General features: G+C 47.0%; 1 protein-coding gene across 3 annotated transcripts in view; it reads left to right on the top strand.

Annotated features, from left to right (window-relative positions):
• The window catches only part of PDE2A (phosphodiesterase 2A), a 2,546,881-nt gene that overhangs the window by 2,242,482 nt on the left and 288,137 nt on the right, over positions 1–16,262 (top strand). For all 3 annotated transcript variants that reach the window (XM_069640246.1, XM_069640248.1, XM_069640247.1), the window contains one exon: positions 12,101–12,169. In XM_069640246.1, coding sequence (XP_069496347.1) covers positions 12,101–12,169 — 69 coding nt within the window. The remainder of the gene's footprint in view (positions 1–12,100; positions 12,170–16,262) is intronic.

The following is a 16,262-nucleotide window of genomic DNA, read 5'->3' as shown; positions in this document are numbered from 1 at the left end:
ATATTTGCAGTGTTTTTCTGGGTTATGGTACTCTGAAAAGTACCACTCTGTAATGTTTTAGATATATTGAATGGATACCCTCCCGGTGGCCAACATGATTTAATTCAAATCCTTGCACCTGGTGAACTAGGCGTATTCCCGACAGGGGGCCAACTATCTTTAAGATAAATTCCCTCCCTACATCCCTGGGCAGAAGGCTCTCCGCTCCGGTAATGCTTGTTTAGTTGCATCCCTAAATTTATTTTTCTCAAGAATGGGAGGCCGTGCATTTCCAAGGCCTAGAGGTTTGCCTCTGCTTGTGTTGTAGGAAGAAGGACTAGAGGGTTGCCTCTGCTGGTGTGGTGGAGAGAAGCAGTAGAGGAAGGATAGCTCAGGGGAAACATGCTCGCTTTGGAAGCAGATCCCCGGGTCCGTGCTTAGAAACCTCTGGGTGTTAAGCGTGTTATAAATCACCTATCATATCATATCAGAGAGGTTTGCATCTGCCGGTATGGTGGGGAGGAGGAGGAGAAGAGGTTTGCATCTGCTGCTTAGGTGTGGGGAGGAGTGGAGCTTTGCATCTGCTGATCTGGCGGAGTGACAGTTTGGAGAGGTCTGTTTTGTGTCAAAGGAGGTGCCATAGAGCCCTCCATCTCCCGCTGTGGTAGTCAGGCGGCGGGGTAAACAGAGCTGGACTTGCTTGAGTGGTAAGAGAAAACATTTTCCAGTAGGCATGCACGTTTTCAAAGCTTGTAGTACTGCGACAGTCATATGCCAGGCTCACCGAATGGCAGTGACCCAACCCTAGCATCTTTTCAGAGGAACATGTCTGTGTGCAAATGCCTCCTTATCTTCAAAAGCCAGTGGGTCTCAGAGTGTAAGGAGTGTAAGGGCCTTCTCTGTGGGACCGAGTCCACTCGGCCTATAGTCTTATGTGCATACTGGCCTCGCAACACAGGGCTGTGATCACACAGGTCAGCCCGTTAGCGTCCCCAGGGTGTGCAAATACACAACTATGCGCACTATGCGCAAAAAGGTGACTATAGGGAAGCGGCATTTGCATGTGCGCTTCATTGCCCCCATCAAGGAACGCAGGCACGCAGGCCTGCAAAGTAGGGTGACCAGATTTTCTTTAAAAAAAACCCAGACGGGACATGGAAATAGACGTAGGACTAAAGAAAATACACATTCGACTTTAGTCCTACTTCTGTTTAGTTGGCCCGTTGCAGGGGTCAAGGAGGGGGTGTGCTAACAGACACACTCCTCTCATTGGAGGAGAGCGGCGGGGAGGGGAAGGGGGAGGAAATGGGGGCGGGAAAAGCATTTCACGTCCCCATTCTCACAGGAAAAGTTGCACCGGGACACGATTCCGGGATTTCGAAATCGGGTCCCGGCAAGAAAAAACGTCAAAAATAGGTCTGTAAAACTAAAAAAACTCCCGGCACCCCGGGACGTCGGGTGATTTCCCAGGACTGTCCCGGGAAAACCCGGACGTCTGGTCACCCTATGCAAAGAGCCAATGGGTATCGGGTAATAATGTCACCATGAAAAAAGTCGCCAGGTTGGCGACTTTTTAAAAAAATGCATTAATGATGCCCCTCCAGGCTATCAAACAATTTCTCCAGATATTCTAGGATTGGAGGTGGTAATATATAATTATACCTCTCCTAGAATATTTGGGGAAAGAATTTTGGTAGCCAGGAAAAAGTCGGCAAAACCTGACGACTTTTTCACGGCAACATTATTACATGGCACCGACCATCGGGTCCCCTGCAATGCTTCCTGCACTGTAACCCACTGTAACCCACTGTCCTTGAAGGGGCAGAGGCGTGATGCAGGAGAGAAAATGTTGCATTGTGAAGAGATCATTGCCTAGACCCCATTTATTCGTTTTAAATGTATTAAGCAATTGTGCTTATAGGCAAACCTTCAGCTTATTTACATGGGAAAAGGAAAACAAGTATATATTACCTACAAATCCAGTTCATGTAAAATACCATTCAATAAAATCAGTTCAATATATACAATTAGGCAAGCGTCACGCCCCAACGAAGAGAAGGACGGCATTATCTCGGGAGGGTAGCTCAGGGGTAGCAAGACGACGCGGAGCGCATTATAAATGACCAATCATAATCAATCGTAATCATAAATTAAACTGCAAGACCCCCCCACCACTACTAAATTCCTCATTTTTGAAAAAGAAATGGCTTCTCGGCACATCCAAAATTTAAAGCAGGCGATCGCTGCTGCAATTTGCAAATCATAAAATAATGGTTGCCAGAAAATCTCTCCTGTCATTACTCTCTGAGAAGAGACTCAAAATGCTCCTGTTTCAGAGGAGCCAATCTTACACGCTCCACATATGTGTCGGGGGGTTTCTGTGCACCCCCTGTCTTTACAAATCCTACACATTCTCTGTGCTCTAGGAATGTTATCTTCTGCGCCCAATCTATCCAAGGTGGGTAATACATTTAATCTATAGCACATAAAGTGCCTAGCCACCTCCTTACCTGGACACCTTTTGCAAGACTCCTGCAATTGTTTAATTAAGTGCCAGGCTATTGGGTTTCATACAAAAAGACCGAGTTGAAAAGACCTACCGAACCAAAAGTCTGAACGAAGGTATACTACCAAATGTTCTACCTTCTAAAAGTTCGACTTTTGGTTGGGTAGGTCTTTTCAATTCGGGATAGGGCTGCGGGGGTGTCCCCCACGACCCCTGCTCACTTTACTGTGAGCGGGCGTTGTGGAGGGTTGTCCATCACAGCTATCCCATAGTCCCCCCCAAACCAAAAAAAGAAAAGGCTGCAGGGGTGTCCTCCGCAACCACCCGCTCACTTGTAGTGACCAGGAAAAAAAACTAAAGGAAAGGACCCTGCGGCGCTGGTTCCCGATCACGGAAGTGAAAGGGAACTGGCATTGCAGGGACAGAGGGAGATGGAATGCAAGGTAATTGGCGGGTGGGGTTGTGGGTGGAGGTTTGGTTCCGGGTGTGGGTGGGGTTTTGGTAGGTGTTTGGGCAAGTCGGTAATGTTCAGTGGAGAAAAGACCGAAGATTATTTTTTTCAAAATAATCTTCGGTCTTTTCTCACTTGAACATTTCAGCTTAGGACATTTAAACCCCAAATCGGCTATTATACAAGTCTATGCAAAAAGGATGAGCATACTCGTCCTTGGCACTTAAGGAGTTAAAAGTGAGATGTAAAAGTGAACGCCTGCTCCCCATTTCTGGTGCTCAGTGGATGCGGTCAACCATGTGCCGCTTCCACTTTGCAGCGGGGCCTTGTTTGCCCTCAGTGGACATTAACCCTCCTCGCTCATTCCTAATTGCCTGGCACTATGAGTACCACTTGCGTTGCATTTTTTTTACAATGTAAGAGATATAAGAGAAACACAGGAACACACATTTAAAATGATAAAGCACGCTTTTCCATTTTGCTTCATGGCAGATGCATCCCATTGTTCAGCTCTGTAGTGATAGGTGTGCTGTCACTCAACCAAATGGAGGTCAATGCATCCTCCTCGGGTGGAGGAGGGGCTGAGACAGTCCTGCAAAGAACTGTGATGCATCTCTAAGTGACGCCCTAGGTGCGCAGAAGATCTTTTGCTCAACCCCAACTGCTCTTCCCTCTTGCTGATGAGCACCTTCTAGATGACCCGTGGCATATTGGTTGACGCCTGGTGGTCGACATATGCAACTGAGCAACTCTTCAAAAACCCCATTCCTCCTCTTCTGAATGTCTTGTCTGCAGGCTTAATGTCTTCCCTGATGTCTCTCTAACTCTGGCCACCATCTATAGGCCCCCTGGCCAGGTGCCCCTTTTCCTCTCTTCGTGGACTGACCTCACCTCTTCTCTCCTAACCTCCTCCTCCTCCAAGCTCCTCCTCCTTGGAGACTTTAATATTCACCTCGACTCCCTTAATGCAGCCACTGGGCATTTCCTCAACCTCTGTGACTCTCTTTCACTCTCCATTTGTTCCTCTGGTCCTACGCACTCTGCCGGTCACACCTTAAATGCTCTCATCTCTGCAGACCGCCCGTCTCCAACCCTCTCATTACTCCTCTCTCCTTCACCGATCACGCTCTCCTCTCTTTTCACCTGGAACTCCACGGGCCCACAGCTAAGCTTCCTGCCGCACTGCCAGCCTTCTTCTCCTTCATTCGACCGATGAAGCAAGTGTCAGTTGCTGCTTTTGCCACCACCTTCACTCCACCTCCTCCACCTGCCTCAGACTCTTTACCCTGACATAGCCTTCACTAACCTTCATCCCTCCATTTCCAACACTCTGGACATCCTAACTCCTGCCATAAGGACCCGCATGAAGCCGGCCTCTAAGTGCAACTACTAGTACGACTCTGTCCTGGCTGCTCTGAAATGGAAGTGCAGGGTGGCTGAGCGGAAGTGGCAGGCTTCTAGCACATCCGTTGACAGCATGGCCTGCCACCTTCTCCAAAAGCAATACAGACTCTCCATCTGCTCTAAAAAGAAAACCTTTATCCAAATCTGCATCTCCGTGGCCTCTAATAACTTGGGAGAACATTTCAAAATCTGCAAGTAGCTTGCCAACACTAATGCAACTTCAACTTTTCCCTGCCCTCCCTGGCGGTCTGCACCTCTCTGGCCTCCCACTTCATGTCCAAAACTCAGGACATCCTCTCCTCTCTCTCCTGTATTCCACACCCTCTCCTTCACCCTCTCCCAGGCATCCCATGCCAACCATGTCCCCCCTCTGGCTCTGCTCCTTTTCTCCCATAACACCTGATTAGGTTTCTACACAAATCCGTGATATGAAAGTCTCATCCAAACAGGTGCTCCTCTGCTCCTCCAGAACTATCAAGTACAACATTGTTTCTCTTGCTCTAGTGTTGGCCAATGTATGCAATCACTCTTTTGCCACTGGATTCTTCCCCTCTCTCCCTAAGCACACCTTTGTTCACCCTCTCCTTAAAAACCTTCTGCTGACCGCTCTGGTCCGGCTAACTACCGCCCTATCGCTATTACCCCTTCTTGGGAAAACTCCTGGAGAAGCTGGCCATCTCCCAGCTTATCCGCCACTCTGAATCTGTTGGTTGCCTCCACGACCACCAGTTTGGTTTCAGAGCTGCCAGAGGCTTGGAAACTGATGTCCTGGACACCCATGAATACTTTCTCACTAATCTCGATTCCAGCTATCGTCCGCTCTCATCCGTCTTGGCCTTGCCTCTGCCTTTGACACGGTCAATCATGCCACCCTGATAAATCGACTCTGTGACACCGTTGGCATCATAGACTTGGCTCTGGACTGGTTGACTTCCTTCCTCTCTGACCGACCCTCCCAGGCCCAACTTGGACTTTTTCTCTCCTCCATCTCACTCTCCACCTGTGGTGACCCTCAGGTACCTATTCTCTCACCTTTGCTCTTCAATATCTACCTGGCCCCTCTAGCCCATTTGCTCTCCAACGTCTCTCCTAACTTTCACTGTTATGCAGATGACACGCAGCTCTCCTTCACACCCCCTCCTCTTCCTCGCTCATTCCTGAGTGCCTCTCTGCTACTCAGGCGTGGTGCACTACCAATGATCTCTGCTTAATGCCAGTAAGACTAGACCCTTCTTATTGGGATCCCTGCTCCCTCTTTCCCTCCAACACTTTGGCCACCCACCATGGGCTACCTCCCCTCACCCTCTTGTGAAGCTAAAAATCTTGGTGTCATCTTTAGCTCCTCCCTTTCCTTCTCCCCTCACATATCTGACCAAGCCAAGAAGGCCCACTTTCAGCTGCACCTCAGAGGCATTCTCTCTTTCCTCACCTTCCCCCAGAAACTCATTGTCTCCAGCGATCTGGTGCTCTTCAGGCTGGAATACTGCAACAGCCTCTTCCTCAATCTGCCTAACTCCTCCCTTCGCCCCTTCAACTAATCCAGAATAGGACTATGAGTCTTATCCCTGGCCTCAAGCCCAGGGACCACATCTCCCCATCCCTTAAATCGCCCCACTGGCTCCCAGTAGCTGCTAGGATTAAGTTCAAGACCCTCTGCATCATCCACAAGTCTTTCGGCGGCCTGAGACCCTGCTACATCCAACACACTCTCCCAAAAAACCTCCCTGCTAGAGCCCTTCGGTCCTCAAACTCTAAATCTCTGCAGACCTGGCTTTTCTCCAAGCAGAGAGTGGGGGGTAGATCTCTCTCCTCCACAGGTGCCTGGAATGGCCTCCCTGCCCTTCGTAGACTTGAGCCAGATCTCCTTAAATTCCAGAAGCTCAAGACTTTCCTCTTCTCCGCTTCCTTCCCTCTTCCCCTTGCTAATTCCCCCCCTCTGCCCTTGATTGGTGGCTTGGTTCCTTCAGAGTCATACAGTGCACCAGCCCCCTCCCCTGTCCAGACTACCCCTGCACTTGGTCTCCCCTGACCCACCCTATCGGCACTTACCGTTACATGCCCCCCACCTGTGCTTGACTGGATGGCCTTGTGCCACTTATGAACTTATCCTTTGCTGCTCCTTACCTGTCCTCCTGGCCTCCTCAGGCACTCTTCTTCTCACTCTGCCCGGTTCCTGCACTTCGCCCTCCTCCCCTCCCACTGCATTTGTTGTCACTGCGCTTTTGTGATCAGAATATCACAAGGCCTAGTAATGTCGTTTTTTTGGCTCCCCTGCTCCCCAACCCCCTAGCCTTGTTGCGGCTCGAAACACTTGTGTATAGGCGCATTACAAATAACCAATGAATAAATACCCACCCCCTCTACCCTATCCCCTCCTCCAACCCCTCCCTCACTGTTCTCGCCTTTTCAGTGAGGCCCCCGCCTGAACCCCATTTCCAAACCACTTCTCCCCATCACGTCTCCCCTCACTCTTCTGTTCTGCCGTCTATCACACCCTTCCACCGCCCCCTTTGTTCAGAAGACTCATCCTTTCCCCTCCCCCACTATATTTATTTATTTATTTATTTATTTATTTATTTACATTTATAAAGCGCACTGGCAGCCCGTGGGCATCGAGGCGCTGTTACATGAAGGTGTCTTAGTGACAGTTGCATACTTTACTTACAGGTTACAATCAGTGTGGCAAAGTTGAGTTGCATGGGTACAGTGTACAGTAGTTACAAGTAATTTAGTTACGTGATACAGTTACAATCATTGTATACCTCTCAGCATTACCCACGCTCTCCTCTTCTCTTCTGGACATGGGTGTTCACTGTAAAGTGCTCCCTGGAGTTACAGTAGATGAGCACTGCAGCAAATGTCTAAAATAAAATAAGGGGTGCAAAGCAGTCCTTGAAAACTCGCTGTGCTAATATTTAGAGCAGTGCTTTCTTTGAGGTATGATATTGAGGGTGGGGGCCTTACAAGTAACACAACAATATTTGAGGGGGGGCTAAAAAGTATCTGCTTTAGCCACAGAATCACTAGTAAGACATATGTAATTAAAGTGGGGGTGGAGGGCCGAAAGCACAGTCATGTTTTTGTACCTGGAATCTATTTTAAAAAGAACATTAAATATAATTAATGTGCAGTCGAAAAGGATATTCAAATGTAAAATCGAAACGAAAGCCAAATATGCCTCTGAACGTTCCAATCCCTCCATTCTTTTGAAGGAAATCTGTGATTCTTAAGTGTTTTTACACCCTTCGATTGCGAGACAATTCCAAATGTTTGTAACGGATGGTGTGATTGTAAACCTGGTTCATAGCGGCATCTACTGGAGGCAAACAGTATTGTCACTCGTCATCTTTTCAGGTACTTAGGCCGGTGGGGAAATCAGTTGGGGAAGTCAGTTAAACGAGCTCCGGCAGAGGTCTGGTTCGAGGACTAGTTTTGGACTCTACCGGGGCTGAGCCCGGCTAGTCCCAGCCCACTTAAAGCACCAATCTAATGTGTCGGGCTTCCAGCTGGAGCTTTGCTGTACAGTGCTCACAAAACGTCAATAAATAAGGCCTGTTCGAGCTGGTTCCCTCGTCCCTCCAGTGCCGGGTTGCTGTGCCACGGGTTATTGTGCAAGGGACACTGGGCCCTGAAGAACCCGTTGATGTCTGCTCTTCTTGGCGCTGTGGCTGCCTGGTCGATTGGAACCTCCATAGGCACTCGTCCGTTAGCATGGGAACAACTCTTCCCTCCTTCAGGAGCTCGCAAACAAAAGCAAGCATTCATAAAGCAAAATCTCAGACAATTAAGATTTTACTCCAAAGAACCTTCTGATGTCCTTTGCCCATATTAAAGGGTCTTGCTTGAAAGCACAGACCTGCACAGGGGCCCAACCCCTGTCTGCGTCCATGGACATTCATTCATCCCACAATTCTTTCATCATTTTGATAAAATTGTTTACTTGTCGGGTGATGCGATGTATATTCATTTGAATTAAAAAAAATAACTGTGTTCAGACATACCTACGTTTTCTGGGGCTTTTTACCTCTATACAAGTCTTTGATTTGGTTGTGAGCAACCTTTGAAACAGGTTCTTGCAATACAATACCCCTGCAAATTCAATATGTATTCATACAATGATATGTAACATTATTTAAATGTCGCATGTACACCTGAACATTGTGAATGGGCAACAATATAGGATTATTGCATATGTAAATGGTAGTCATTAACATACACGAGCGATACAACTATGGTTCACTTTATTCATCTGTGTTACCATAGATAAGGCTTAGCCAACACGCCAATATTGCTGCATTAAACTCGGTTTTACTTCATTCTAAGTATCTCAAGATTGAAGATCAATTAGTAGGGGGTGGGTACGAACATGTTTTAGTAGTTGGTACAGTAATCAGTTTTACAGTTCAAGATTATTTGGTTTCTGCACCAAGGGGCCAAAGGGTTGTATCTGTCACTAGGGGCCTTTGGAGAATTACCAGGGGGGCAGAACCAAAATGTACCTGGTGCTGAAAAAGTTCTTGGTGTTCGACAGCGTCGAGGCAGTTCGACGGTGCTTTGCAGCCCTTGAGACGGAATTAGTGGCGGGAGACAGCTGCGGGAATCAGGCTGCAGGCAGTTTGGCAAGTGAAGCTGAACGGACATCTGCAGGCTGACTGGCGCAGCGGCTCGGGCCAAGAATCATTCTGTGCTGTTGGCAGATCTGGAATGCTGGTTGAGGCGTCTCGGACCGCTCTGGTGACTGCTGCGTGACAACAGTCAGCGGTGCAGCAGGAAGCAGTTCGCGAACTCGACTGTCTCGAAAATGTCCTTAAAAGATGGATGCGGGATGATGCTTGTTTGGTACTACTCCTCGATTCTTCGCAAGGCTTGTGTCGTCCTTTCAAGGCAAACGGCCAAAAGCTCAGGAGAGTGTTTGCAGGCAACGGCCTTGTCCTTTGTCCAGAAACTCTCTGGCACTTCCCACCTAGGAAGCTTGCTGGCAGAATCTAGCAGGGTACGCTGTGTCCTGGCTGGGTATCGGTTCTGGAGCTGCTCGGCGGGTCCTCTGAGTCTGGTATTTCCCTCTGTTCCCTGGGAGTCATTTAGTGGAGGGATTCTGCTTCTCTCTTGAAAATCCTGGCCTTTCTTCACTGGCGGAAGATGTAAGGTAGACTTTACCTTCAGCCAGGATCCAAATGAGTCCTTCTTACTCCTTTCAAAGTCGGTGGATGATCTGCTAAGTGAGAGGTTCAGCCCTCATTTAAAGCCAAATGGGCCCCAGTGATTGGTAAGCCTATCTTAATGATCCAATCCTGGATCACCACCAATAATCTTCTGTTATGCATGAGGTCAGTACCAGAGTGCTCGGGAACAGGACAGACAAGGTGTCATGGTTGAACACTAAATCAGGTGCAGGCAAACACTCAACAAGACCATAAAAAAGATACAAGTTAATGGTGACCATACAAAGGATACAGGTTGTCTGCGATTAGGAGCTTGTGGGGGTAATCCCTTCCTATCTGCAAATTCAATGAGAAGGCGATGGAGATAGAATAACAGGGTTAAGAACCTTTCAATTGATGACACCCTCTGACTGATAGATATACACGGCCAGAACGAGGAATCAATGGAAAGGGCACAAAATGAATACACTCGCCAGGCTGTGTAAAGGAAAAAATAAAAAACATTCAATATCTGTCTTACTTAATGGTATCCTATAGCACCTATATCTAAATATACTAACCTTTTGGAGAGTCTTGAACGTGGAAGATGAGTCCAGTGTAGGTTATCAATAAATCCGCAAATGGCAAACAATGACCAGGAAAAAGAAGGTTAGTAGGAAATCTAATCCCGCACGGAACGAGGGTCGAACTAGAGCCGGGTTGGTGCACCCAGGAAAGTGTCCACAAGTTCGATGCACAAAAGTATACAAAGAGTTCACACTGGAATCCAAATGAAAAGTCCTCACTCAACACTTAATAGTCCAATGCCCTGTGAGTGTTCCGACGTATGGCAGGTTTCCCTCTAATGGTGGAGGAACTGCAGTGAAGCCGTAGCAAGTGGCGCCTTACACGTTAAGTGTTGGAAGAATGGAATTCCTAATTCCACTGGGTTCTGGCGAGTGTTAATACTGAAGGAACAACGACTTGCGTTCTGCGTATGGGCAGAGCACAGCAGGTAGCAGAATGTTAGCCGGTCTCTAGGAATACTCTGTGTGATTGAACAGCATCTGGAAGGAAAGGAGGAGAAGGAATCGCTGTCCACTTAGAACGTCGGTATTGTGTAACAAGAGGCATCCACGATCACTGCAGCTTCAGATGTTAATCAGAAGCAGCGCTCTGATCTCAACGCGCCCCTAAATACGTTAACGTCAACCTATGAGACGCAAAATACGTGACTTGTAGGTATCACGTGAAGTTTTAACGGCACCTTTGCTGAAAGCGCCGCTTTCCAGGAAGTGCATCAAAAAGCCTCCACTTTGTATAGAACTGTTTGACTGCCGTTCTAAAAGCATAATGACTTCTTTGTTGATTGACACATGTAGGTTGAACATTTAAGCCATAGGAAGGTGCCTTAAGAGGCTGTGGCATGACACAAGGGGTGACAACATATACCTAGGTCCCACCCATCTTCCTGTCTGTTGTAGATCAAAGTGCAGGTCTCCCTTGAAGTTTGTGCTGGGAGTAGACTTCTTGTCTCCCCCAAATCACATACTTCTCCCCTCTGAAAGGGGTCATCTCTACAGGGTTTTGCCTACGGTAAATGGTGGACCCTGACATGCATTTCACTGCCTTTCATACAGAGGAGTAGGAATTAGCTTCAAGTTGACACATTGCATACCAAAGGGGTATACGCTCCGCCTTCCTTTTGTCTGTCTGGCAACCAAGCCCCCTCAGCAGGCTTGCCTCAATTACCTCTCATTAGTATGCACTGCCACCAGCCAGATTAGACAAAGGGAAAGCAGATCCATGGATCACTTGATATTTCAAATGAGGCTGCCCATGGCTGGAGGAAGGTTGGCCTTCCCCCTTCTTGAGATGCTTTGATGTACCCATGGCTGTCACATTCCAGCTGAATATGACAGGGGAAGACAGAGCCTGTAGGCTTTGTCTTCCCAGAGTACACGTGACTATGCGTTTCATGCGGGAAGTAGATGACTTGCCCAAATGCGCATGTGCAAAATGCGTTTGGCTGGCACACCTGTAAATGCACGTGCAGCATCTTGCTTGCAACTTGGAATGCATCCCTTTAGGCAAAATGTGGATGGGCTAGAATCTTTCCCACCAATATTTTCACTTTCCGATATATATAATTATAATTGTTTATTTATAATGCGGTTAATACCCAGATGTTTTTAAGCGCGGACCAGGGATCATACCTGTGTTGCTCTGGGTCCTCTTGCTTCCAAGATGAGTGCCTTGCCCCCTTAGCTATCCTCCCAAGACAATCTTTTTTCTTCACTTTTCACCGTAATCCCTTTTTAAAGAGCCTCGCACAACCCACCCACCACACATCCTTTGGGCACCCCGAGAGAGGCAAGCCCCTGGAGGTTGAAGACCACTAGTCTATGGTGAGGGGTCATAGGTGTCATAGACCAAAACATCTGGAGAAGCACAGGTGCCTCTATCAACCCACAAAGATGCCAGAGGGATTTCAAGGGGTGTCTCAAACTTTCCATCCTGATTGATGAAGATTTCTCCAGCAATGTCGGTATTTCTTTGGGCAAAGATGGGGACAGCTGGCTTTCATTTCAGCTTCTCTGATTTTCTGTTTCCTTGCAGCTGACATTCGGCCATCTTGGGCAGGTTGTGGACAAGAAGAAATCCATCACGCTAGCGGATATCAGCACTGTAAGTACCCGTTGCCATGTTATGTTATGTTATGGTATGTTGATTTATATTGCACACCGTGCCAATCGTGTGGCATATCTTCCCAATGTCCACGACCATCAAGCGTAATAATTTAACGGAGTTCTTGCATGACGATTCTTGCATGTAGTCATCGCCAGCCCCTTCCGTTTAAGGGGATGCCGTACACAAGCACACACAAATTATGTCTTCTTTAGTGGATATCTTAGAGTTTTGCTTGTTTCTTCTTTATGAAAAGTTTCATGGGATTGCCACTTTGTGGAGGCGTGCTGGGTGGTTTTGTGATACCCTTCAGCCATATCAAGGGCCACACCCTTATTTTCACACACGTACCTCTGAAAAACTCGACCTGCCTGTCTGGATTGCATTCACTTTTGATTATTTGTGCCTTCAATATGCGCTTTCCTGCAAATATAGGGCATCATGAGAAGCACAGCAGTGCAGTAAAAAATGGCAGCCAACTGTAAAGAATGGCAGTAAAACAGAGGTAACTCCTTCATGGCTTTATTACTGCACCGCCGTACTATAGATTTGATGGGAAGGTGGAGAAAGAACATCCAGCAAAATGCTGGAGGTAATTCCACCACCTTACTGCAAAAAAAGGCAAAATCAGCAGACCACCGGCAGAATTACCGCTGGAGTTAATGCCGCTGAAATCCCCATGGAGTCCTGTGGACTCCATAAATGGGGACTAAAACCTCCAAACCACCACTTGTGATCCGGCAGTAATTCCGCCGGACCAAATGGCGATAACAGTAAACCCGTTTGGCAGTATTCCTGCAAATTTACCACCAGAATACAGCCAAACTTGTAATGCAGCCCATAGTGTTTGAGAATATTTAATGGAGGATCTAAGAGTTCTAACACATTTTTTACTATTGAGAGGGAGTTGCTCTTTCCCATGCAACAGTGATCTGTAACCTTTGGCTTTCCAGGTCTTTTGGACTACACCAAGAAGGCCCCCTTTCAACTCCACCTCCTCAAAGGAATCATTCCTTTCCTCCCTTTCCCCCAGAAGCTCAATGTCTCTAGAACTCTGGTACTCTCTAGACTCGAGCATTGCAACAGTCTCTTCTTTAATCTACCCTCTTCTTCTCTCCGTCCCCTCCAGTTTATCCAGAATTGGGCTGCAAGTCTTATCCCTGGCCTCATGCCCAGGGACCACATCTCTCCAGCCCTAAAATCTCTCCAATGGCTCCCAGTTGCTGCAAAGTTCAAATTCAAATCCCTCTGCAAGGCCATCTGGGGCCGGGGACCTCACCAAATACTCTCGCTCCAGATCTTTACGCTCTTCCAGCACCAATTCTACGTGTGTCAAGTGCTTCTCTAAACAGTGAGCTGGCGGCCAATCTCTTTCCTTAGCAGGCTCCCTCTTCAGGAATAGCCTCCTCCTTCCTCTCCATCTTGAGCCAGATCTCCTCAAATTCCAGAAGCTCATCTAGACCTTCATTTTCAACTTCTCCCTCCTCCTCTCCCTCCCTTGCTGAACCCCACAGTTACAGGATTGGTGACCACGGCCCTTATGTATCTGCTGGGTCCTGGCCTTCGCCCACCCCAATCGCCTTCAACCTCCACCACCCCCCAACACTTGCCATTGGGTGCCCACTGGCCTGTGTTGTCTAACAGGCTTGCACTTACTATTGGCAGTTGATAACTCTCACCAAGTGATCCTTGCCAGGCACTTAACAGCTACTTGCAACCTACTCTCTAGCACTTCCTCAGTGGAACTCCTAGCACGTCCCCCTCTTCCTCGTCTCTTCTCTCTCTCTGCGCTTGCACGTTCTGAATGCTCACAAGGCCTAGTAGGACCGCCTCTTTCTTTCTCTTCATTATTATTACATTTGCCTCTCGTTCCCATCTTCCCTCCCTGCTGCCCTGAAGGCTCTTTGAAACACAATTTACTTGATGTATAAGCGCCTTACAAATGAACAATAAATAAATAAACTTCCATTAACCCCAGCCAGCATATTCAATGGCGAGAGATCACTGGAATTGTAGTGCAAATCATCTGAAGAGCCAACGGTTGATTAATAAACTATAGGAATGGGTAGGACTAGTAATTTAGCATCTTAGAATTGTTCTGCATAGGTAGTACATTCTTTATATAGACCTATAAGGGAACCTCCTGGGCATTAAAATGAAGCATTTGTGAAGGCAGTGACCACCAAATCTGGGTGTGGGTGGGGAAATAGGAGCTATCCACACGGATTATGTAAGGAGGACTAAATAAGGATCTGATTTGTATGAACAAGGATTGGCTCTGGCCTTGACCAACTTTAGTAAACATAAGCTTCCTTTGGTGTAAGGATCTCCCTTACTTATGAGAATGGTCCTAACTGATAAGAACGGTCAGTTGTTTGGCTAGATGGGATATCCCGCCTGACAAGGGATGGTTTAATTTGCTAGCGGGGAAAATGAAGAAAGCTTATCTCGAAGTTCTGATAGTGGCTTATCTATGCCTATGAAAGGTCTCAATTGGGACGAAAAAGCGAGGCTATAAAGATGAGATCAAGTGTGCTTACGACTCTAAAACACGTTACTTCCTGTACTTACTGGCATAAAGAAATGACTCCAAACATTTCCAGAGAAGCCTGGCTAGGATAGGCACACTAGACCAACTAGACATCATGTATATTTATTCATGATTTATAGAGCACTTTCGCCAAAGCCCACTACAGAATTAAATAGGAAATTCATCAAACATGAAGAACAGATTTCATTCAGGAAGAAGTGGGAAGACGTTTTAAGAGGAAGGCGAAAAGTAGAAAGCCTAGGGGACAAAAGAGCAGAGAAAGGACAACCAGTCTAGCAGCCAAGAGGGTAATAGAAAAGACACAGAGGTGGGTGGGGGCGAGTCCAAGGATACATTTGAAAACAATGCCTAGAAAATAAAACGTAAGGGTGAGCCAGGGGAATGAATCTGGGTAGGAAAGATATCCTCGTCCATGTGCTTCATAAAACAGGATGATTGGAGTCATGCAGTCTTTGAATCCACCCAGGACTAGTTCAAAGATTGTATGACTACATTAAACCCTTAATTCCGAAATAACTGCTGTGAAGTTGTAGGGCTTAGCAACAGTTGTATTGAAAGCAAGTCCTGAATGATGGACTGATCTTGGATCCACAATTTTCACTAAAGCTTGTGAGCTGGGCCTAATTTCTAGGGCAGTCTTCTAATCCTCACCCATAAGAACCGAGTGCGTAATGCGCCATAGAATAGCAGGTTGATTTCCTTGGGCAGTAAAGCCGTAGCTGAACTTTCCATAAAGAGCCGCAACTATGAGCGAGCGAAAGATGCCGATACACTGGACGCAATGAGAATTTAAGAAAAGGCTCTTTCCTAAACTGGGGTATCTGATTAAGCATATGTCTCAAAAAGAAACCATGAAAAATAGTTAGGCTTTTTCACTGTGTTGTTCGTTTCTCTACATCCAATGATATTTATTTATTTATTTATTTATGCCTTTGTTGCAGCGCGCTGAACTCGTATATATCTAGGCGCTAGTTACATTGACAGTAGACGTAGTACCGGAAAAAAAATGGCAAGAGGAGTCACACAAGAGGTGTGTTCATTTCCAGGCAGGTGCAAAGGTCGACTTAGTTAAAGAGCCAAGTTTTCAAGTTTTTTCTGAATGTCCCGTAGGACGGTTCTTTCCTGAGTGCGATGGGGAGGTTGTTCCAAAGCTTAACCGCTGTGGCAGGGGAAAATAGATCCCCCGACAGACTTGCGATTGAACTTAGGAACTTTGAGGTAGTTGCAATTTGCTGATCTGAATTGGCGAGTTGGGATGTATTGGGATGATAGTGTCATTTTGACAATAGGCGCTTATTATGACAGAATCTTTCACAAGGGGGGGATGGGGTGTCACACATTGGCTACTTAGGCTTCCTGTTGCTTTATATACAGATTTCTGGATTAATGTTGGGGTTCTACTGGGTCTGACTGGTGAATGCTCTCATTTGTTCCAGGCTGATGGGGTGCTAAAACAGGGATGCATTTAGACCCCTTCATGAAATAATTTGTATCTGTCGGTCAACTGCATCTTTTATCACACTCTGATTACACTAGCACATG

The sequence above is a fragment of the Ambystoma mexicanum genome, chromosome 7q, assembly GCF_040938575.1.
Source record: "Ambystoma mexicanum isolate Mex_15411 chromosome 7q, UKY_AmexF1_1, whole genome shotgun sequence".
Classification (NCBI taxonomy): domain Eukaryota; kingdom Metazoa; phylum Chordata; class Amphibia; order Caudata; family Ambystomatidae; genus Ambystoma; species Ambystoma mexicanum.
This window is presented reverse-complemented; position numbering and strand designations above follow the sequence as displayed.